General features: G+C 31.3%; 1 protein-coding gene across 2 annotated transcripts in view; it reads right to left on the bottom strand.

Moving 5' to 3' along the window:
* Nucleotides 1-25757, bottom strand: part of Mgat1 (alpha-1,3-mannosyl-glycoprotein 2-beta-N-acetylglucosaminyltransferase) — a 74123-nt gene extending 48366 nt beyond the window's left edge. Inside the window, exons 1-4 of one of the 2 annotated variants that reach the window (XM_085818694.1) lie at nt 25461-25757; nt 21809-21935; nt 15373-15484; nt 13901-14042 (exon numbers count right to left, since the gene is read on the bottom strand). In XM_085818694.1, the coding sequence (XP_085674820.1) occupies nt 13901-14042; nt 15373-15484; nt 21809-21904 (350 nt within the window). In that variant the 5' untranslated portion in view covers nt 21905-21935; nt 25461-25757. The remainder of the gene's footprint in view (nt 1-13900; nt 14043-15372; nt 15485-21808; nt 21936-25460) is intronic. The other variant, XM_085818693.1, reaches the window with a different exon arrangement.
* Between the last annotated feature and the right edge of the window lie 471 nt (nt 25758-26228).

Genomic DNA, 26228 nt, shown 5'->3' with positions numbered 1-26228 from the left:
ATCTTAGAAACTGTTTCTGAATTTAATGGCACTGAGACATATCCAGTTGAATCCTTCATTGGTGATTTAGAAGAATCTTTTAAATTATTTAAGTTATCAGAATTACAGAAAATTGTGTTTGCTAAAAAATTGCTTACTGGTTCTGCTAAAGTATTTATTAGGTCTTTGAAAGGTATCATATCATGGGACAAATTAAAAGAAAATCTTTTATCTGAATTTGGTTCTAAAATAAACAGTGCACAACTTCATAATTTGTTACAGAAACGACACTTAAAACCTGGTGAATCACTTTCCGAATATTTAATTGCCATGCGTGAAATAGCCAGTCGCGGTTCTGTTGATGATTCATCAATTCTTGATTATGTAATCAATGGGATACCAGATCAGAGTAGTAACAAAATTATTTTGTACGGGTGTAAAACTATTTCTGAATTCAAAGAGAAATTCAAAATTTATGAGAAAATTCGCGTTCCAGATACGAAAAATAAGGGTTATTCAAGTACTATCACACAAAATAAAACACGCGCTGTACCTAGTAAGATTAAAGAGCCAAGGTGTTATAATTGTGGAAGTTTGGGCCATAAGTCGAATTTTCGTAACAATAAGAGTAAGGGATTTAAGTGTTTTAAATGCAATTTGTTTGGACACAAAGCCATAGATTGTTCGAAAACATCTAAAAATATCCAAGATGCCAAAGCTGTTACTCCAATAACTCAGACTTGTCAGAAAGAAATGCATAAAATTGTAAATTCAAGTAATTTGCAAATTGATGCTTTAATAGATACTGGTAGTCAGGTAACGTTAATCCGAGAAGATATACATAAGAAGATAGGTTCTCCTGAACTTAAGTCGACAGATCTACAGTTAACGGGGTTTGGTAATGGGAAAATTAAGCCTATAGGAAGATTTGAAGGTGAATTCAAAATTGATGGTTCTTCATTTAGATCAAATATTTGCGTTATCGCAGAAAACAAGAAATCTGAGAATTATTCTGAAGAGCATAAAAATGCTCATTGCAATGGAAATGGTTCTGAAGAAGGATATGGAAAAGTTGTTAACTATGGTGTTTTACTTCCAAAACCAGAAACTGATCCTGTTAGTATAGTTCCTGTTACAGTACAGAGTGTGATCAAACCGGACACTTCATCTACAATCAAAGCAAGTGGCATTGATTCCCTGATTGTGAATTCTGATGATGTCCAGAGTGATGCAGATTTTGCTGTAAATGAAAATGATGCTATTAAAGATGAATTAGAGCAAAAAGGAAACTCAAGCACAATACAATTAGCTCTGAAGCCAACAAGGAGAAATGCCACTGCAGAAGCAGATTCTGAAGAGAATCATTTTTCCGAAAAAGAGTCAGTTGCTAAAAATGATGAATCAAATGTGAATTCTACTAGAAAAATTTCAGTAAAATACCTTGCAATAGAGAAGCAAAAGAAGGCACTGGAGACGAAGAAACTACAGAGACCACCGAAGAAGAAGAGAAGATTGAAAACGAGAAGTCGATCAGAAAACCTGATGACAACAACGCTGATACAGAAAGCAAAGACGGAACAAAAGAAATTAAAGGTGGGTGAGAAAAAAGAATCGAAAAAGCAGATTCAGAAGATAAAGAAAGAAACCCGAAAGGCTTTGACAATGAAATACCAATTTTGATGATTCCTGATTATAAACTTTTTCCCAGGTTGACAAATTTCTCCCGATTTGACTAATGGACTGGGACTATTATTTTAAAGACGTGAACTAATTTAAGAAGACTGAAGATGATGTCTAAGGATGAAATGTATGAAGAAATACGGCTTAAAGAAGATGATTTTGAGAAGACACATTCGAATGATGGATCTTGAGATATCTAAGACGCATTCAGAAGACGTATTCGGAAGATATTTAAGAAGACGTAAATACGAAGATGAATTGTTCCAGACAACATCAAAGGAAGACGTGTTTGTAAAATACATGTATTCAGATAGACTGTTAAAGATAAACGAACACTGAAAGAGCATTTAAGAAGAGCTAACGCCGTTATTTCTGAGGATGTTAAGATGATGAGAAAAGATGGCTGAAATAAACCATTTAAGACGACTTTTCCATCAATAGTAACTAAAAATCTCTTCTCTTTGTTTTTTTTAAATTTTATTTTTCAGATCCCTAGATGTAGACAGAGGTGCTTTTGAGAATGCGAGGCCGCATTCCATCAGGATGGACGAGCAGTTGTGGGCTGGCATCATTCATTATAATCGGATGACGCGACTAGCTGTTAGAGTAAATCTTTTACTTTTTCGATGACGAAGGCAGACGATTCCGCCATTAAGACGATGACGCGATTCAAAGATGTTTGCTTATAAAATACGATTCCTTCTCTTCGTTTGTAAATAATCTCATCTGTTTCCTTCTACGTATATAATTACTTTGTAGTTTGTAGCAACTATTAATGTTTCATTAAATATTCAAGTTTTACATAAATCGAACTAGTTTATTAGCCCCTAGACAGCCACATCGGAAGTAAGTTTACGAACATCATATTCCTAGACAGTAAGTACCGATTCTACATAGATATTTACAGAATGTATTTAACTTCATTTCACAATTTAGAGATTTCATTAAAAAATACACAAAACTTATTTTTCACATTCCTATAGATATAATAATTTCATAATTTTATAAATACATATGATCATAAGAATGAAAGAGAATACTCCTATTAAAATTTCAATATTTCGATAAAGCAAAAATTAAGAGTATCTTAGGGACTTAAAAAATAAAAGTAATGCTCCAATGCATGCTCCAACATTTTCAGCACCCTAAGCGATAAGCATAGTTGAAAATCCATATAAATAAACCATATTAATAATTTAGAGCAATATACTTTTGCTTAGTTCTTACAAGATAACTTAGCTGGCACCCTCTGAAAGTTAGCACTCTAGACCAATGATTCTCAACCGCCGGTGCGCAAAATATTCATGAAAATAGAGTTTTGTCAAGTTTTAGTAGTTTTATTCTTGATGCAATATTTTAAGTAAGTTGAATGTACATATGTAAATTATAACAAATAAAATGCTTTAAAATTATTTTTGTCTTCATGATTTATTTATGTGAAAAAATTGTTCCAATGGGTGGAATTATTAAACTTACTGGTACGCGAGAACGTACCGAAATATTTTACCGGTCCTTGGAGTAAATCCAGTTGAGAAACGCTGCTCTAGACAACTACCTATATCACTTGCAATGTAAGTGCAATTCACTCATGAGTTGTGTTAGTGTTATTACTTTTGTGAGCCAGTCAGTCAGAAGGCTTGTTGTGGAGTGGTTAATGCAAGAGGTTCCCCCAGCTTCATTTAAAAACCACTTAAAAGGAGGTGAATGAATTCATAGGTTTAAGGCAAATTTTCTGTTTCCTAGTGTCCCAGGATACCATTGTTTTCTTGCCTAACTGCTGTTGACTTGTCCTCAGTCATTTTGCTATTCATTCTTTCTTATAACAACATGGTTACAAAGAAAAATGGAAGATAAAATCTACCGTGAATTTCAAACTGAATGAACTGAGACTTTCACATTTATGGGAAACTCAAATGGCCTGACCTGTTTTATTTGTCAGGAAAATCTGGCTAATAACAAGAAATCAAATATAGATAGACACTTCACAAATAAACATATGTCATTTATTACTAAATATCCTGCTGGTGATGCAAGGAAGAAAGCGGTTGAAGAACTTCAGAAGAGTCAAGAAAATTCAAGTTCTGTATTTAATTACTGGAGGCAGTCTTTTAATGATGTTAATATTGCAAGTTTTGTGATTAGTCAAAAGATTGCTCAGATGGTGAATATATAAAAAGTTATATTATAAATGCATTCAAAGAGCTATTTTGAGATTTTAATAACAAAATGGATATTCTAAAAAATTTAAAGAGTTGCCGCTGTCTGCTAAAACAGTCAAAATGTCTTAAAATATAACCAACCAGCAAGTCAAAGATCTTAAATTGGTTTCACTTTATCAATAAGAGCTGACAAGTCTTGTGATATAAATGATATAACACTACTTGTGTTTATCAATATCAATTGACACTTTTTGTACAATTTATTTTATCTACAGGTCCCAAAGAAGAAATTTTAAGATTATTCCCACTCAAAGGTCAAACATATGAAGAGGATACAGCAAATGCTGTAACTGGATGCAAAAAAGCATCATATTCCACTCTGTAAAATTGTCACAATTGCAACAGACAGGGCAAAAAGTATGATTGGCATAAAAACGGCTTTGTTGCTATTTTTAATGAAAAAAAATCCATCACGAGATATTTACTTAACCTTGTATCATTCATCAAGAAGCGTTTTGTGTGCAGACATTTCCAGAAGAAAATTTGCAAGTTATGGAATTGGTGATAAGATTATAAACTCCATTATAGCTAAAGCTCTTAATCATCAGCAGTTTAAAGAATTTTTAGTTCAAATGGAGAATAAGTACGCAGATCTTCCGCTGCATAATAAAAGTACACTGCTGGCAACCCAAATTACAACACCAAGACAGACAAGAGATATCACAACAAAATTTATTTAGTAGATAACATGTTGACCAAGTACCAAATGATTAAATTTATAGACTTCTGTGAAGTGTGGTTCATTCCAGAATCAGTAGCCAGAGTAGCCGCCATTGTTGGAGATCACCGCTGCCACACGCCTTGGCAATGATTCAAAGAGACTTTGGATGTGTTCTTGGGGTACAGCAGACCAAGCAGCTTCCACACGTTGCCAAAGTTGATCTGGTGTGGCAGCTTGGGATGTAATCTGGGTCAATTGTTCAGCAACCATGGATCACATATTTTCTATCGGCGAAAGATCTGGAGAGCGAGCCAGCCAGGGAAGCAATTCAATCTGGCGATTCACAAAGAACCCTTGGACAATGTGTGCCATGTGTGGTCGCACATTATCCTGTTGAAATATGGCTGTGGGCAAGCCCAGAAGATAAGGAAGGACAACTGGTTCCAACACCTCAGAAATGTAGCGCTGGTTGTTTAAAGTACCGGCAATGCGTATTAGAGGAGTGCGAGAGATATATCCAATACCACCCGATAACCATAATACCCGGTTCAGGACCAGTGTGGCGGTGCATAACGCAGCTGTTCAGCATCCTCTTTCCCCGGTGTCTTCAGACTCGAATCCGACCATCGATGTGTTGCAGACAGAAGCGCGACTCGTCAGTAAAGACAATTTCATTCCATTCTTTCTTTCATTCATTCACCATTGGCTGTCCACATCTTTCTTTCATTGCACCATTGGCGGCGGAGACATCTGTGGTTCTGCGTCAAGGGTAGACAAAGCAGTATATGTCTTGCGGTCAGACCACACTGCTGTAAACGGCGTCGAATGGTACACGCAGACACTGGATGATGCGTTACAGACTGAATGTGCTGTGCTATGGTACGTGATGTGACTGAGCAATCTGTCACTGCCATGCGCACAATGTTCATGTCATCCCGTGAAGTGGTGCACTGAGGTGGATGCGATCAAACAAGTCAGTTCGTCATACCCTCCTGCATCCAGCGGTCACATATCCTTATTACAGTTGTTTGGTTTTGTGCAACACGACTACCAATTTCCCTGAAAGATAATCCACACTCTCGGTAGGCCACTATCCTTCCTCTGTCGAACTCGGATGCTTGATCAAACGATGATCGCTGTTTACTATGAGGCATAATTGACCTATTTTTTTTTGAAAAAAACCACAAGAAAAACACAATTGCTGAATTTGAAATCGTCAAAAACTCCAAGCCTTAAATAGCACTTTGAAGTGGCGCCGCAGGTGTGTGTGATGTGCGTCTGCACTGAAATTCTAATCATTTGCATATCTCACCTCCGCTAACGCATGTTGGAAATTTTATGTTATTTGCATGCTTCTTTCAGGGTGTTGCATTTACGGTGGCCAGCAGTGTATGTTGCTTAGCTAGAAAAAAGGTTTTGCGTCCTTATTAACAGCAATTAAAGCATTTCTCTTTGAAAAGAGTGTTTTATAATCCATAACTAACAAATGATCAGTGGATCCAAAAATTTTATTTAATGGTAGACATGATCAGCTTAATAAAAAAACCACAGGGAAAAGAAAACAATTTTTTCAATGTTAAAAGAAGTTATTTGTTATTTATGAAATTATGTTATTTATGAAATCAATTGTCTATTTACAATTAATATTTAATACAATACAAATAACATTTACATTATAATTACTATTTACAATAAACAAATTATCTATTTTCTATTCAGTAGATAAAATAAATTGTACAAAAGTATTTTTTGCTCTCAAGATTTTAAAAGAGAAACTTTGATTCACTTTCCAAGCCTATTGTAACATTGCCAAGAAAACAATTATAATATTGAGATTTGCTACTTCAAAACAGCAGTTTTATACATGAGAGAAGTTTTTCTCAGCACATTTCAAGAATTCAGAAACAACAAAGTGACGTTAGCCTTTGTTAAAAGCCTCTTAATACCACTGTAAACAAAATCAAATTTTGCTCCCTTTAATATTGACACTGACAACTTTGAAATCCAATTGATTGCTGGATTTAAAAAACACAGAATTATGGAGCTCGAAATTTGAACGTCTTAGAGTTGATATAAAAACAATAGAGAGAAACAACTGTGAGCTTAGTTCACAGCACAAGTGGTTTGCTTTGAAAGACCTAGAGAAGGAAGATATGTTTATTTTTAAACACATGGAATAGTATACCTGACTCGGGTGAAAAAACTAGTATTTGCTGTTCTTTCCTTATTCAGGTCTACATATTCATGAGAACAATCATTTTCAAGTATGAATCTTATTCAGAGTAAATTAAGAAGTCATCAATAAGAACTTGGAATCATGCTTAAAATTAAAAACAACAACATGCAAGCCCGAGTTACACAAACTTTTCAAGGAGATGCAAGACCGCTGTTCGCATTAGTGTTCATTTGTTATTATCATGATTTAAGTTTTTAGATTATGTACAAATTTATTTTATCAACAAATAGTATCATTATAAAATGTAATATGAAATTTTATTCAACATACCTATATAGTTTAACTAAGACTTAAAAAAAAGAAATATTATTAATTTTAGGAAGTGTTGTGGAGTGAAAAAAGATGTAGTGTTGAGAATTGAGAAAGGTATGTTAAGCTGGTTTGGTCATACAAAGAGGATGAACAAAAGAAGACACATGAAAGGGCCTACCTCAGCAAATGTATGCTAATTAGATTGATGATGTTCTTAGTAAAAGCCAGTGTAAGAGTACTTTCTGCAAATGAATAACAATATACTTACTATATAATTTAGGTTTAAAAATATGGCTCTCAAAAGAGATATCAATCATTTAACTGTCGATAATTGGCTCTGTTGATTAACGAGTTTGCCAACCACTGCTCTAGAAGAAGCAATGTGATGGTGAAAAACAAATAGGAAATAAAAAATGCACTTGAAAGTTTTGATCACTTAAATTATGCTTGAATCATATTTTAATAATTTCAAACAAACTTTTTTGACTATACAGACATGTGAGATTTTCAGAATCACTAAAATTTTAATATTCAGTATCTACTGTATTATTCATAGAAAATATTTACCCTAGTAATCATTACTATTATTAACTGATATGTTACATTCCCAGCAATGTCACTAATTATATGATTGCATGGACTACTGTTGTACGTGATCTTTTAATTAATTTCAAGGGCTCTTTGATTTAATTTTAGACTTTTTTTAGACAGAAAGATGTTTCATTAAGAGAACAAATCTACTGAAATTTAGAAGAAGTACACAAGTTGTTTCATAAAATTCTGTCACAAGTTCAATGAAAATAATTTACTAATACACGAGTTGAATTTGACAAATGAAATTTATTATTTTTGTATTTATGTCTTGACTAGTCCAAAAAAATTTGTGCAAACATAATTTAGGATACAAAAGTCTTCCCAGTTTTGATTTTAAAATTTTAGGTCTACTTAAAATTCTGATCAATCAGAATTACTAACGCAACAACTAAATGAATATCAACAAATAAAGAATTATTATTTGTCAAGAGTGTATCTGGACCTCTGGCTTTTGGCTCCAAAAGTATTTCATATTATTATGCATTGTAAACTGATAAACTTTTTCTGCATCATATTTAGTTATCATGAATTCCACGACACTACAAATTCTTTTACACCCCCCTCAAAAGGGTTGGGAGATAAACATGCTATGAAAAATTTGGCAAGGAATTTAAGAATACTGCTAAAAAATACAGAAACAAATACAGTGCTGCATCACATTAAGCTTGCACTTCTTATTAATAATTATTTTTAGCCCAAAGAGACGCTAGTCTAGAAGGGCTATTAGTCTCGAAACGGCATTTTGCATTGAATCACTTTAAATTGTTGTCACCAAATATTATTGCCATGCATTATATTTAAAGAAATTGAATAACAAAGAATCTGCATGAATGTATGTATCTTTCCTTGCATCGTGAAGAAACAACAATACCCAGAAACGTCAAATTTTGAATAATGTAGTTGTCCACCCGAATATGAGTACATGAAGCCCAAATTTCAAATTTGTTTTACTGTATTTCATAATTTGTAAAACTTAAACAAATTTTTGATTAACAAACTCTATGATTTCAAAGTCAGCAATAGCAACACTGTACGGAAAAAGTATTTCTATCTCCAGCGTGCCAGACTATCTATCAGAAATTTTAAAGATATGCTGTTTTTAAATATTTTTAGCCCAAATGCTCTCAGAAGATATATAGGTGTATAAGTGCGTGTGTGTGTGTGGGGGAGGAAACGGCCTTTTAGACATGACATAAAATTTGACAGTTTTCAGATTTTTAAATTAAAAATTTAATGGTACATTAATTATGTTTCTTAATTTTAATAAATAGCTTTTTAATTGAGTTTCAAATTATTTTCCTTTACGTTTAATCTAACTTCTAAAGACAAAATATTATGCATATAAGAAATATTTGCAAATCTGATACAGTTGAAATTCCATTGAATGTCAATTGAGAAGTGATTTTTAATCAATCACAGACAGCAGAAGATCATTTCAATATGCAAACACAGTTTAGCAAAACTCACAGAAATAAACAACCAAAGTGCTTTTACTAACACAAAGCATTTTTGTTCTAGAATTTCTAGAAAAAATGTCAATCAACACTACTACTATGCAAAAGAATTAGTACTTTCTTTCTATGTTTGAAATTAAAATATAGTTGCACACTTCTTTTGCATTTTAGTACATTTAAAAAGAGTATTAATTCCCCCCTAATAGATAAACAAAATTGAAGCCTTAATATTTTAATGAAAAAATGTAAACTTGAAACTTTTTTTCACAATGATGAATGTGTAAATCTGGAGAAACACATTATAAACATAAAAGATATCAAATCAATAAAATAGTGACTTAAGCAAAAACAAAATTAGGGAATTTACTTGAATCAATTAAGAAAAAGATTAACAAAATGTTTTTTAAACACACATAAAAAGAGGGCAGAAAATGGAAAAAATTAAAACAATTTTCTGATATGGAATTTATGAAAGAAACTTTCTTGGAAATGTCCGATTCTCTTTTTAATGATTTTAAGAACAAGACTCAAATTATTGTTGTAATAAGTCTCCAAATACAGTGATATCGCAGATTAAGAAAATGAGCAAAAATATGCAAACATTATAAAGATATTAAAAATTTCCTTAATATTAATACCCTTCAGCTTGATGAGAGCACAATTGCTTATTTTTATTCACATGGTTTTTAAAGATTATACATCTAAACGAGAAGTGTTGTGTATGATTTCTTTGAAAGAAGGATTAGTGGTGTATGTATATTCATCTTTTTAAAAAAAGTGCCTCACTAATTCAAACTACCACTTTTTAAACTAGTTTCAATAACAGCAGAAACAACGAGCTATAATAGCTTCATAAATAGATTTACAACTCTATACCAAAATAAGGAATTCCAAAGTTTTTTTTTAGCAATCACTACATAATTCATCAACGTGCATTAGCCAGCCAAAAAAAAAAAAAAAAAAAAAAAAAAAAAAACTAAATAATAGACATAGCACTCCATTTAAGCTGTTAATTCCATTTAAGGACATTCTCTCAAATGGTATTTCTTCCAACTAAAACTTGATGAAGAACTGCCAGAATTATTATATGCCAATATAAAATGGCTAGACAGAAGTAAGCTTAGATAGAAGTAAACACAAAATCGTTGTAGAAATTACAACGATTTAACGATTTTGTGATTTATTAACAGAGATAAAAAAATTCCTCAAAGAGCAAGATCAATAATGTGCAAATTTAAATGATGAAAACTGGCACAGTGATTTAACCTTTCTTACAGATTTTACACTGAAATTGATTTAAATTTAAAATAGCAAAGAAAAAACAAGATAGTTGAACTGATTAATAGCATCAATGCATACAAAGCATTTATATTGATTACAGAAGATCTGCAACAAAACAACTTGAATCACTTTCCTAATACATACGATCAAGAAAAACTCCGAAACTGTGATTATAACACTGAAAAATACATTGTAGAAATTAAGTGATTGAATTCTGATGTTAGATTTCATGATTTTGAAAAAGTTATATGTTATTATTAGTATCTATATTTTCCTTTTAAAATGGATTTAAATATAAAACATATGGATCCAAACATTTTAAACATATTAAAATTTTAATATGAAAAACAATGCATTTATAACTCCACAAACTGATCAAACCTTACAAGGTAGAGAATCTGAGAAAGATTTTTGAGCTTGCATTAATCGAGAAAAGTATCCTTTGTATCACCAAACATAGAAAAAACATCTACACTTGTTTCAGATCTACACAAGACTGAATGTATTATATATGTATATATGAAGACTAAATATATTTTCTCACTTACCGATTCCTATACTGATTATCTTTGTCTGCATGCATACCTTATAGTATGAAAACATATGACTGCTTGGCTGGAGACATACAGATGCAGACTTTCCATTAACATATATTTCAAATAAGAAATATTAACAATAAATGATCAAATTCCTTCTCCTATTGTACAAAACACAAGGATACCCTCCCCCCCCCAGTGTACAAACACAAGCATCAATACACAAAACAGAACAATACTCGAGACACATTTTTAAGAACAGTGAATTGTGTGTATATGTTTATATATTTATATACACTGCTGGCCATTAAAATTGCAACACCAAATACAAAAAAGATATCTATTGCACATACACAGTATGGCATGAAGACAAAATGATTAAATTTAAGTATTTTGGAGGTTTACACAGGGATAGGAAATTAGAAGAAACAGCTGCCATCCCTGGCAACTAAAATAACCCTTACCTAATTAGGCACGGAGTCAAACCAGGCTTGGATGACAGAAATGAGCAACTCTTTCCATACTACTTCAAATCTATGCCACACTTCATCAACCATATTATCTAGAGAAGGGTGGCAGGCTAGTCTCTCAGCAACCCATGACCAGATGTTTTCAATGGGTGACAGATCTGGAGACAGTTCAGGCCAGAGCAGCAATCGAATACCCTGTGTATCGAGGAAGGTCAAAACACAACTTGCAACATGTAGTTTTGGCCTCAAAGGTAAAGTACAACTACTGAACGTAATATGCCAGAAATGTACCTATCTGCATTCAAATTTCCGTCAATCTGAACTACCGATGTGCATGTTGTGTACCCAACAGTGGCCCAAACCATAAACAACTAGGTTCAGGGCCCCTATGTCAATATCGAATGCAAGCAGGTGACGTGCAGTCTCCTCGGACACTCCAGACACGTATATGGCCATCAGAACACTGAAGGTAGAACCGGGACTCGTTTCAAAAGGCAACACTGTGTCTTTTCTGGACCCAGATTTGTCATTTGGTGCAAAAATCTGTGCTATACAAAGCCAAAATAACATGTCAAAAAATTGCACAAACTTGGTGTCCATGTAACACCAAAAATTTCCAATTTTCATCAAGGGGCACCCGTAAATATACTTTACCGAAGCCAAATTAACAGTCAGTAAAAAAGTATTTCTTTTTATTCTTTTATATCCAATTAATAAATGATGTTTTAGCCATAAAATAACACTGTTTAAATAATGTAAGCCATATACTATATATATATGCAAAAATATTATAATAATACATGTTGCACTTTCTTATGAGGTAACACTTGAGCAATTTATGAACTAAATGTATGTAAAATTCAAGTTGCATTAAGAAACATAGGATGGATTCCTTACACAGTTTGGAGGATTAATACAGGAAAAAGACCCGATGTACATTTTAGGTTTGAAAGAAAATTTCCGTAACTGTTCTCTGTGTGTACACTGGTTAAACCAGTTGGCAAACTTAAATATTGTCATCAAGAAAACTCAGCATTATTACAGATTTTAAAATGAGACTTTCAAAGGTGATATTGATCCTCAGAGAAACACAGCTTTTGGGTCTGCTCATGAAAAGTTGTGTTTAAACAACTTTTATTTGCCAAGTTTGTACAATTACTTCATTCTTCGCTTTCACTTTTCCAACCATTTGGATGATAGTTAAATCACCCCCTCCCCCCCAAAAAATTAATAGTAATGTAATACATACCAAATGATAAATAAAGATAAAGGTGGTCTCATTTTCTCAGAGACTTAATCGTTAATAATACTCCAACCTAGAATTCTGAACTAAGAAAGTTGTTTTTTGGCATCTGAACAATACCTGCCTGCACTGACCAATGCATGATGCAGCAATCAAGATAGAATATATAAAATGCAACTCCTTTCCCTGTTTGTGTAACGAAAGATTTTACTGTTGCCTTTACCATTAACACTGCTTCAGTCTTAACTGCAAGAGGTTAATGCACAAAAAAATGAAAAATTCTTGACAGAACATGTTCTTTACTCTTTCATAGATTACAAGTACTGTAGTTAAAACAGAAGTCAAATAATAATACTTTTATAAATGAAGTTGTTGTAATAAAAAGAGAATTTAATTTGGAAGGCAGTGTTGAATATGCTGTTTATTTCCCAAATTCCTAAAATCAGGAAAACCTGCTCCTTCAAATCTTTGAATTTCAAATTAAAAAATTTTGAAAAAGGTTCAGCAAACTGATTTTAAACCTACTAAAAATATGATAGTTACAAAATTAAATGAAAAGCTAAATCTCATCAAAAGTGTGATGATGATTCTTGAAGACACTAGTTCAGATAAAAAAGAAATGCCACAATAATAAAAAAGGGAAATACCATTGCTTATTGTGAGGAGCTTTCCACAGGTAGGAAGAATCTTTGCTAATTCAGACTTCACTGTGAAATTTCTTTCAAATTTCAAAAACTTATCGCAAAAGGTTTAATTTTAGATTCATAATGTACAGTCTAAATACTTGTGAGAATTAGTAATCTTTTTATCATACACAGTTATTACAATTCTAAACATAATAAAATTTTTGTTTAGAACCAATGAATATGATTTTTACTAATTTGATAAAAATTAATTGCCCAGTATTACCTGTCCTGATTTTAAGCTTTGTTGGACTAAATGTGTTTTCCCTTGGATCGAAGAATGAATTAATATGATAATTTCAGGATAATGCTGTGTATAAATTATGAAAGTGAAAGGTAAATAATTCAATAAAATTGCATAGAAATCCACCCCCCTCCTTCTTGGTCAAATGCTGATAATAAACATTCTTAGAAAAAGATTAATTAGCATGAATGAAAATTTACAGGACAGGTTTATTTTATATTGCACAACTCAGCATACCCTTCCCACAAAAATCAGATTTTAGCTATAAAAATAATGAAAGGAAATCCCAAATAAGCTTTTGGCTTAATCCATTAACATACTCTATAATTAAGTACACAAATAATTATAGAAATTAAGAATCAACTTACTTCAATAATTGATCTAAATTCCTTTTCACTGTAACACGATTACATGCAAAGACTAGAACACCAATCACAACATTGCTGAAATCTGGCAAATATTTCTGCTCGAATGAAGCATTCCTTAGACTTCTAATTTTATCTGGATATTCTACATAGAATAAAATTTATAATCGCAAGTATTCATGAAAACTGGAACGGTTTTACAAATGCTGACCATGAAACACAGAATTTTAATTTGCAAATTAGATATAATTATAAAAACTGCTAATTATAATAAAATTGCTAATTAACTTTACTGCTGCTATAATATAATGAATGAAAACTGTTTTAAGTTAAATTAATAAAATTGTTAATAAATAGTATGAACAAAAATCTTCCGAATTAAACAGGCCTCGAATATATTATTAGACCACTCCTGTTTAATGAAAACTTTTATAATCTTTCTAAAATATAGACAAACACAGCTTTTTCTGTCTTTATTAATGAATCTATCATAACTAAAAATGTTGAATTACACACATAAAAACTTTTCAAGAGATAAATTCTCTCACTAAATGAATAAAATATTAAATAGACATAAAATGTCTTTTTTATTATCAACAGACCTGGTTTCAATATGAGGTGCAGCTGCCATATTTGAGTACACACATAATAATTACAAATCATGCATACACATACCATACACGTGCTTGAGTACATATGGATTTGCACACTTCGTGTTTAACTACCATTTCAATGAATGGTTTGCACCAGCCATTTAAATGTAAACATTGGTTGTATAGATTCGTCCCCTTATATTGTCTCTTATAAATTATTTCTTTTTATTAAGAAAATTATTTTTATTCTCTCTTATATATATTTATTTATTCTTTTTCTATCTTCTTTTTCTTCTAGTTTTTTTTTTTTTCTTTTAAATATTTCTGAACAGAACAGTACCAATGAAGCTAGGGCTGGTGCAAGAGCCTGTGCAACCAGTGTGATCAAATCAGAAAATTTTTGGAATTTTTAAAGAAGAACCAAGCAGCAAAATTCCAAGAGAGGCACTGGGAAGCAGAATTTAGGGTAACAAAATTTTTAAAATTTAAGCAGGCCATCAGGCAGCAGAATTTAGAATCTGTAGATTGCACTGGGTGGCAAAATGAAGACCCTATACATCAAAATGAAGCATGAAGAAAGCCAAATAAATGTTTTTTACCAATTCACAGAGTCAGCAATGATTTGGAGAGGGATGACAATAATCAGTATCAGATAAAAGTTCAAGTAAATATTACCCAACAAAGCTTTCAAATTTTAATTTTTTTATGATTCAGTAACAGTGATTATAATACACAATAACAGACAATTAAAAAAATTCTCATTTTATTATTCCAGTGAAAGCTTTTGCCGACTAATTTATTAGATGTTTCATAACATTTTTCTAAATTTTAATCTAAAAAAATAGAAATATATAAAAAAATGCATATGTAAGATTATATTACTTGATCTGAAGTCATGTAGAAGTCGTAACAGCTCATTGTTGGATTTCAGTTGATCATTAAGTTCAACTTCTAGCTGTTCAAGCTGTTGCTGGAATTTAGCAGAACGCTGAATCTAAATTTTAGAGAAAAAATTTTACATATAAATAAAATATTGTAGAAAGAAACAAAATTGTGTAATTTGTCAATTTCATTAAAAAAATTTCAAGATTACAGTAGTATTCTCTAATTTGCAGGTACCATATACACTCCCATAATGTCCGCACTTTTTTTAACTAAAATTACATCACTAAAATGCAGGTGCGGACATTACGCGAGTTGTTCAAATGTTGCGCCTTTTCTCGTGAGTAATTTTGGGTATAAGTTTCATTTCAAACAGCAAAGTTAAGTTCTAAGTGGAAGAAAGTTAATTTGTAATACAAGTGGAAGAAAATGGCATAAGCAATATAAGTATCAAATTTAAAGTTGTCTAATAGCTACCTAAAATTTACAAATTCATTTTCTCCCAACCATATGTATAATATAATTTGTCCCGCTTATGTTATCAACACTCGGTGTGTATTAGTTCACACAGGAGCACAATATCGAGGTATAAATTAACCAACGCTTGCAATTTTAATATTTACTTTTACACAAATTAAATAAATGTTCATTCTTTTAATATCTTGTGCACATTATTATTATTATTTTAAATTTATTCTGACGCACTGTATGAAAATCCATTTCGTTTCATCATTCCCTGCAACCAGCCTCCACAAGCGCTGAAATGAGATGTATGAATGTCTTCTTATGCCACAGCAAGTGCTCTTATTTGGCACATTTCCCGTCTTACAGCGTACCCTTGATTCAAACCAAGAAACACATGCGTTGTTTTGTTCATTGTTGCCAGTTGAACATGCTGTTTGCTCCATTTGTGCACACAATTTTCGTCAACATACACACTTATATACTCTTGCTGCTGCTCTTTTTCCATTTTCCTTCACAAGCGTTGAAATGAGATGTGCGAATGTCTTCTTGTGCCACAGCAAGTGCTCTTATTTGGCACATTCCAGTCTTACAGCGTACCCTTGATTCGAACCAAGAAACGCATGCCTTGTTTTGTTCATTGTTGCCAGTTGAACACGGTGTTTGCTCCAATTGCGCACACACTTTTCGTCAACATACACACTTATATACTCTTGCTGCTGCTCTTTTTCCATTTTCCTGCACAAATTCTACGACTTTCAGTTTAAAAGCCACAGTATAGCTGCTGTATTTTCCCATTTCAAGCACAGTACTTGCTAACTACCACAAAATCCGAATGATACTATGAATAAAAAGAGAAAGCTTCAAATATGCAAATGCTCCAAGGAGGAGGGAGGGGAAAGTAACTTCATTACAAAACCGTATTTCCGGGAAGCCAGTGTGGTGAAAATCTGTTTGTACTGCCTTCATTTGTTATCAGATCTGCCGAGCGGATTGCTGGTGCCGATGTTATGACTGAATAATAGCTGCACCAGAATGTAAGGAAAGTCTCTGCTTTTCATCCTGGTGCCAACCAAAGACAAAACAAATACATATTCTTTCTTTAAAGATGCTTATTGACTAAAGGCAAAAAAGGCGATGTTAAAAGAATATATATTTTAAAGCAAGAAATTCTTTAGTCTTTGGGGAGCGAACATCGTACGGGTTGCTTTCTTTCTTTTTTTTTACATAGATTTTATCTGTAAAGTTGAGGTGCGGACATTACAAGAGCGCATACGGTAACACGTTCACGAATACCCATAATTACATAAATCTGTGGTTCTTCTTTAATGATCACGGTAATCATTGCATAATTAAATATCTTTTTAGAAGTTTTTAATTCTCAGATTGAAAAGGTCTGGTCTTATACCAATTTGAAATTTTTTAAAATATTTTTTTTAAATACATCATGCTAAAATTTCCAACACAGCAGCATGGGATAATTTTTTCTCTGTGTGAATAACATTTTTGAAACAGCATAATATCTCATCTTTATTCTATACTAAAAAAATAGGCTGTGCTTTGAAGTGAGCTAACCATTTTCAATCCTTCTTCTTCAACTTCTCAAATACACATTTTCCCAGTGTTCTGCATGTTACTTAGATCTTCTCAAAATAAATGAAAATGGAAGCCAGAGCTGTTTTACAGACATGTAAACAAGAGGTCTGAAGACTTATTGCAGGCACACATGCCATCCTTATAAGTACAAAAAAATGTTCATTGGAAATAAATTAAGAAAATGATTATTACATTAAACTTCATGTCATTTTATATGCCCTGCTTATTTATAAATTCCTTTTTAAGAGTATAAAAATATTTTCTTTAAGTCTATTGTTTTATTCCACCAGCGATGTGTAATAACAAGAATAAATCATTGTATTCGTTCAGTTGAAATCATGAGCCACCAACACGGCTCAAAATTCAATTCCATGTCATTGGGGTGCAACTGTACAAAATCAATACATCGAATAATCAATACACTCACTATACATCAGATAACTTTAGTGAAAACTTTGCTATAATCAAATCAATTCTTGTACAGTTAAGAGCAGCATTAAAATTATTAATTTGTATAATAAATCAAAGCTCCTATTAAAGGTAAATCTTTATTCTTAACTGCAATAAACTGATACAGAATTCATCAAGACTTCTTACATAACCTGCCTTTTAATCTGTTTTATTTTTTGTTTTCACAGCCATTTTCATAATTTTATTTAATATAAAAGCAGATTTAAATGACACCAAAAACCTCATGAATGCAAATACATAATTCATAGATTTAAACATCTACTGATAAATTATAGAGATGCATATTTATAGATTAAATAACTGATAGTAATTTTTACTGTCGTATTTGGTTACAAATATTTAATTTTCTCATTTTATTTTTATTCCCCATTTTTTTTTTAGGGAAATATTTTCAGCTTTACTATACTTTCTGTGTTTAATATAACAAAGTTACTTCACATTTTACATTTAAAGTAACAAAATTTGGTACTTTTCTGTCTCGCTGGAGCAAATCTCGCCAAGCAGACTTTATTGGCGACAGCATACAGTATGCACATAAAAAATTTTAATTCTAAGAATTTTTTATTTTGAAGGCATAAACATTTTAATGCGATTTAAAATTTTATAAAAAGCCAATAAATAAAGACACTAAATTTGTAAAAAGACATTAATTTAAGAATTTACTATGCTTTCATGGTTCAACATCCTGATTCACCGGTTCGTATGACGTGACCCAAAGTGATCATCTCGCGTAAAGTACGCTACAAAAATATAATTCTCTCAGTAATTATCTACATTAATTTCAAGTTCAATCTTAATTTGGAATACAAGTTTAAATACATGAATTATTTCAATTCGTATGAATGGCTTACTCAGAAATTATGCAAAACCGCAGTGCTTTACTTTGCTAGTGCATTCTCATTAGAATTGATGAATTTAACCCTTAATTTTGCCTTCCCTATATTTTCGGGTGAGCAATTAGATTGCATCCTAATTGACTTCATTACTGCTAATAATCTTAGGGTATAAAATTTAACTACCTTTTGTAAAAATTCCATGTAATTGTATGCCAATATTGAAAGAAACAATCAATCTGATAAGAAATGACTGCGACTTGTTTTGAAATGAAGCATGGAAGGTTACCAGCGAAGATATTCCGTTTGGCATTAGTTGTACCATTATTGGTGACTTTATCCTTTGTGCCGGCAAAATGGAAAAGTACCCAAAATTTAAATTTAACAAATCATCTAATAAAATTTTTATTTATTTTGATAGATTAAAAAATTCAAAAGTTTACTTGCACAAACACTTTTCTGGCCAAAAAATGTTCAAAAAGAAAATTTCACTAACTCAAGAAAAGTGGAAAGTAAATTATGGTTTCATACAAGGCGAAGAATTTCTTTGAGTTTTGAAATAATTGAGGCATGTACTTCAAGTATTAAGGCATGTACTTCAAGATATTAGGATATAAAACATAAAGAAGGATTACTTCATTTAAATCCAGAAGAAAATAATACTTACAGAAAGATGGTCTATGAATGGGAGGAAACACTAGCAGCAAACTTTTATTTAAAAAAAGACAGAAATCAAATTTTTTGTGGTGGAAGGAAATCACAGTTCATAAATTTTTACAAGAAAATGAAATAAATACAAATGAATATCATTTTTGTAATTTTTTTCAAATAAAAATGGAATTTTGCAAAAAATTAAAGATATTTGAATAGGTATTAAAATACATTTGATGAATGAAATTATAGACAAGCCAGCCTAAACTGATTTGGAGAATTGTTGTTATTAGTTTAGATAAAATTACCAAGAAACATGACACAAGGCAATTAATTGTTAAATCTTATTTAGTTAAAAAAATCCTAAAAAAATAGCTTAATTAATGGTTCTATCTATGGTAGTTATGCATCAATGCAACAATTACAATTTCTACACACCACTTGCGAATTTTTCAAAATGTAACAAACTCTGGCAACCAAGCATGTGTTAATTTTTCCTTTTTAACAAGTACTGTCAATCATGTCTGTATATATTTTTTTTGTTATATTCCAATGCTCAGTGGTTTACCTATTTGCAAGTAGATTTACCAATTGATTTTCAGGATAGAGACCTAAGTTAAATTTAAAATGTGTGTGTAAAAATATATATGTATGTCATTATAAGTTTGTAACCAATATTTTAACATAAACTGTTAGACTAACTGTGACAACAAGACTGCCCTCTGGTGAGTAGCCAGAGAAGTACTTCAGTAAAAGCCAAAGCTCCCACTTGATAGGTTGTACCAGACTGTTGCTCTGTAATTTTTCTTACAGTTAAATGTAATGTCCGCATGTAACTTAAACCTGTTGATAAATATTTGTTACACTATACCGGACTCTTCTATGACCCTATCGAAAATGACCCCTTTACAAGTTACCATTCTTCTTTTCAGGAAAAAGTCACCAAAATCACCAAGGTGGTTACACTAATATGCTAAAATATGTTCTATAATAATAATTGGAAAAAAAAAACAGCTTTTTGTCCAAATTTTTGAAAAATTTCTTGAACTTATTTTCACATTTTATTTTCCCAGTCAAGGAAGTATATATGCACAGATTTCTAGGAGAAAAACAGAGGAAGTTATAAATATTTCTTAACTTGTTCTGCTCAACACTCTCTCACAGAAAATTTAAATTATTGTTAAACAAAATTTTGTCAGAGAAAGCAGACCTTATTTTATACAAATAAGTCCAATGATTAATTAGGAAAAAGTGCATTAATAAGTTTGTTAACTTTTTGTGGAAGCAAAAAATATTTTGAATAAAAAATGAATGCTTTAATGTGGATAATAATATGTGCATTTTTAATATTATGTTTTTAGCTGATATTACATATTTTTTAAATTTTTTAAACCAAAAAATGTCCAGATAAAAAAAAAAAAAAAACATTCCATTTATATCAACACTTAAATTTCTCTTTTAAAAATGTTGAGATTTTTAAGAGCAACATGAAATCTAACAATTTTCTATTTTAAAAAATGTCTCTAAATTTAAAAACATTTATGAACACAATGACATCGTAAAAACCAAAATTTTGAATATGCACAAATTCTGCAAAACTATTTTACTGAGAGATTTAGAGATGTATAAAAACATTCACCCATATCCAAATATATCTTGCAGCTTAATATTAAAAGCAGTTAGGAAAACTGAATATTTTTTTAGCACTGGTTATTTGAGATTAAAGTTAATTGAATTTACCAAGTGTGAAATAGAGAAATTTAAAGATGTCCAAGATAAAATTATGAGAAACAAAGGTAATTTACCTTCATGCACTAACTAAAACATGAAATTAAAATCTTAATATATTATATTTCACGAATGAAAAAAAATAGTGTCCTTTTAATAAATGGTTTTGGTACAATATGAATCATGAGCAAACATTTTCATTCAGGAAATGTATTGTAAAGTTGTATAAAAACTGCTGAATAGAAGAAAACTCAGAAGTGCATATAAAGTTAAAATCTTGAGATACTTGACAACGGAAAATTAATTTAAAAAATTGAAAGGATATCACTAAACCTTTGTCTGGTTAACAGTTTGAAGTTTTTAAAATATATATTTCTTATAATCTATCCCTAATTTAGTATTTATTGCAATGAATATTGGTTGTAGTTATTTTACTTATCATTACCAAAACTATATGTTCACAATTAGCAATTATCCTAACAAATAACATTTTCATTACAATTTATCATACCTCATTATCTTTACATCATCTTTTTCCTTAGGAAAAATTAAATGGCAGGCAAGCCAGCTTGTTAAATTTTATGTAAAATGCGGCACCCGTACACATGTTGATTGCCAAACCTTAGTTCTAAATGATTTTAATAGGATAATAATTAACACAGGCAATATAATAAATTCAAAATGCATTTTCATACCTTTCCTTGAGGCCTTTGCAAAAATAAGTGATAGGTTACTGCTGCCCAAGAAAGTAAGGCCAAAGATACAATTAAGATAAAAGTCCTTCTACGCATTGCCAGGAAACACCGGCAGTTTATTCATTATCTGGAAAGAATGATACAGAAATTATTAATAAAATAAATAAATAAAAAAATCTTTTCATATTTTAAATTACGCCCAAAGGAGAGTTTTTTTAACATTTTGTGTGTTACCTTTATTTATTAAATATCATGTTCTTTGCACTTAAACCATAAAATTCAATTCAATAGCAATGTCACAAAATAATTTTAAAATGAGCATATTTTTAGAATTTCCGATACACAGTTCTGCGCTCGAGATAAAAAGGTTTTCAGCCTCAATTTTTAACTGGGGGAGAGAGCAGACCTTGGAGGACAACTTAAAGCTGATTTTAGTGTGTGATTTTAATGTCTTGAAATATACCGGATTTCCCCCCCGACATATCTGACCTATATAAGTAATCCACAAACTCATGAATGTGGTTGCCAAGGATCTATCGATATCAATTTTGATATATCCTTCATTATGACCCAAGAATCCTGCTTGAATTCTAAGTTTCACCACCAGTATGAAGGAGTAATCAGTTTCAGTACGCAGCAATACATCTATTCACTATTTACAACCTTTCAACACCTGTCATGTACTTCACTTAGCATGTACTTTTTCTTAATAAAAAAACCATAAAAAGTTCTGTGTTAAACACTTCAGCATTAAAAAAAGTTGATCTTCAGCGAAAAAATTAAGTTTTTCAGTTACCTTGCTTACAAAATCATGATTATGTATACTGTTGCACCTACACACCAAAACTGGTACTGATGGGTATTGATGTTATTACCAGTTGTTGATAACATTATTTATAAGCATGGATTTTTTTTATTCATATGATAAGTTCTTAGAATGGGTTACACAGTATCTATGAACAAAATTTTGCATCCAGATGTATCCACTTGCAGAAGTTTAATACTTTCCATTGCCATTTACAGAACTTGCATCTAGAACACATACATTGCTTAGTATTTTATTAATAAATAAACTGTTAATAAACAATATGCTGATGAACACAATATCAAGGAATAGTCAACTGCCTTACCACCTTCCTTTCTGTTATTACATAAGTAACATTTATGTGGTTTTAATATAGAAAAGGGTGCCCTTTAATTTGGCACCAAATATTGACACTACCAGTTTTCTGGTAACCTAGAATCAATTCTGTTCCTCTAATGTTATGGCAGGCACATTTTTATTACATGCCAATGTTTTTCTTCCATTTAATCTGATTGGAACTTCTTAGTTTAGTGAATGAGGGCTACATGATTTGTAGGACATCAATGCATTTCGAATTATTAGAATTTAATTGCCGTTAATTGAACTTTGATTTTCATTAACTGGCTCATTCTAATTAATCATTGTGCCATCAACCTTCAAATAAGTATGTTTGGTAAGATGGTCTTTTTTCATGATTTAGAGCGAAAGGGTGAGAAAGCTATAACTGATTAGTGTATGAAGGAAGATTTAATTACTTCTTGGTATGAATTTCAAGTTTGTGCAAAAGATGCATTTGATCGAGTTTAAGGATCAACTAGATGGCTACGAGAGGATTTGTTGTGAGAAAGGAGCTCATACCAACATCACTGAGGGCATGTGGAGCCATATAAAGTGGAAGTTTTTGCAAGTGGGGCCTTCAGCAGTCGTCGGATGACATTTTGCATTCCTACTTTATGGAGTTTATGCGGTGTCACGAATACTGGAATCAGGAGAAGGAGAATTAATTCTGGGACTACATGATTACATTATGTACGAGCAACAGTCATCCAATGCTGATAATGAGACGTACCTAAGAATACAAGAGATAAGCACTTTTGTTATTTTAGTAATACATGTTTTTGTTATTGTTTTGGATGATAGCCATCTTGGAAGCACTGCTTTTTGGCATCATTGTTCTTATCATAAAAACTGCGAAACATTTACACTTGTTTACCGTGGTACTCTTTTAAAGTCCTAAAATACCTCGATCATTTATGATAAAAATTCTGTCTATTTTTTCCATTCTTATTCAAACTCCACTTATTACATCATTTTAAGTATGAGATCTTATTAGTATTTTCCTTGTCAAGCAAAACCATTTAGTTTCTGAAACCTGCTGTTGGACACCACCGAAACATTTTAACAAGATGCAAGTCACTCCCCGAATGCATTCTAACCACTGTAGCTAAACATTTCTAATGTGAATTATATGTAGACTGAAAGGCTTGAAAGATTTTTCTTTATGAATACACTAAAGAATAATTTACTCAGTTACATATTCTAATTTTATATATTATTATTAAAGATCAACATAATTTTTTTCTAAAATTTACTTTAAAAATCATCCAATTTAGCAGATGTTTGAGTGCATTGCTGCTACTTATTTGTAAATATGATTTTTAAGTAAAGAACTGGATTCTCTAACCCTAGCAAATAAAGTACTGACACTGCCTGTTTAAGAGCTTATTTGTAAACTGGTAGATGCACCTTACTCCCTATTCGACTGTTTATTTAAATATCCCAAAGCATACAAGAGCTAACTACTAAAGGGGATAAATATCTTCATTGAAGACTTTCTTAGGAAACTGGATTGTATTAATGTTACATGTGGAAACATTTACTCTCTCAGACATAATAAAACAGATCAGAGAGCACACAATATTGAAAATAATAAATGATTCAATTTTCACCTTATAAGTATCATAAATCTTAACTTTCTCAGTTAAATGAGCAATTTAGACATTTCACATTTTTATATAAACAAATTTCTTGAAAAGCTAATTAGCATACAGTAGATGATGAAAAATAATCCAGAATAAATTGCTCTGGAGATTTGTCATACTAAAAGATATTTGCTAAAGAACAATTATGCACATAGTTTTAATTTATATGCATACTGTAATACAGCATGTATAGTAAGTAACATAGCAAGAGATGTAAAATAACCCAGAATAAATTGCTCTGGAGATGCCAAACTAAAAGTTATTTGCAAAAAAGCAATTATGCACATAGTTCTAATTTATACACAATGTGTAATATAACAAGAATAAATTTAAGTTTTAATTAATATCCAAGACCACAGCGAAAAATAAATAAACTGCATTATATGTATCCTCGGAAAATACTATAAAAGTCGTAATTAAGAGCTGACACGAATTTAATAACATCTAAAAAATGCTTTTTTTTTTAAAAATGAAACTTAAATTACTATAGTTATAAATCATGTTGACAAAACTAATTTGGATTTCATAGATCTAAATCTTCTCATTTTATGTAAACAACACATAACTTTCAAGCACAACTAAGATACTTAGAAATTAAGATTTAAATTAGAAGGTCTTCTCAAGAAAACTTTTTGCACCCATTCGAATGTAACTAAACTTAATATTTTGTTTCCAATTTCTCATTACTTAGGAAATTAAACATAATTTTCGTGTGCAAAACCAATTCCGATTAAAGAGCTGCAAGTTACAAAAGATAAATCGTAGAACATTCAAACAACTAAATACATTCAACAGAACCGACGCAGAAGATATTTAATGAAATCACAAGATTTAGACGTAAAATAAAATATTAAATAATACCTACCGATGATGCCCTTTGGTCGCACTTTACGCAGAACTAACGAGAAGTCTAAGATGATATGAATATATACAGTCTATTTAATATTAATCTTAATATGATACAATGTAAGTTTAGAACTTCATTAAATGACGTGCAAAAATTTTGCGAACACATGTATCGCTTTTGTACAGCTAACATTTATCAAAGCGGTTCAAACAATTCCGAAAGCTCAGCACCGAAACTCCCTCATAGCCGCAACAACTTTGAAGCTTAACAGACGTTTACAAAGTACAAACGCCGTCACACAAGATGCGTGTTGCGTGACAATTTGTATACTGCCATTTCAGTAATTGTAACGTCACTGGTCGGGCCTAAAAATTTTCTAGTAGTTTCTTTTATTTTCAAATAATAATAAAAAAATTCGTTAAAGTTTTAAAAAATATGAAATCGATAATAAAACAAATTTCAAATCTGGTCTTCCACATGCCCATATTCGTAGGAGGATTACGTCATTCAAAATTCGATGTACCGTTGTTTTATCACAATGCGAGAAATATTATGCAGATTTTTCATTATTTAATTTCTTCAAAAAGTGTCTAACATTTGGTGGCAACAGTTTGAAAGTGATTCGCCATTTATAGTGATTCAACGAAAAATTGCAAAACGAAAAGAATAGTCCTTCAGGGACAAGGCCCCTTTAGACTAAAAAATCATCGAGTGACGTGATACGATTAAAGACAAGTTTATTGACTCAGTTTTAAAATGTATAAGGTGTACGTTAAAAACTCGCAA

This window comes from Stegodyphus dumicola, chromosome 6 (assembly GCF_044657685.1).
Source record: "Stegodyphus dumicola isolate Sdum_Otavi_A_Nest chromosome 6, ASM4465768v1".
NCBI classification, from domain to species: domain Eukaryota; kingdom Metazoa; phylum Arthropoda; class Arachnida; order Araneae; family Eresidae; genus Stegodyphus; species Stegodyphus dumicola.
This window is presented reverse-complemented; position numbering and strand designations above follow the sequence as displayed.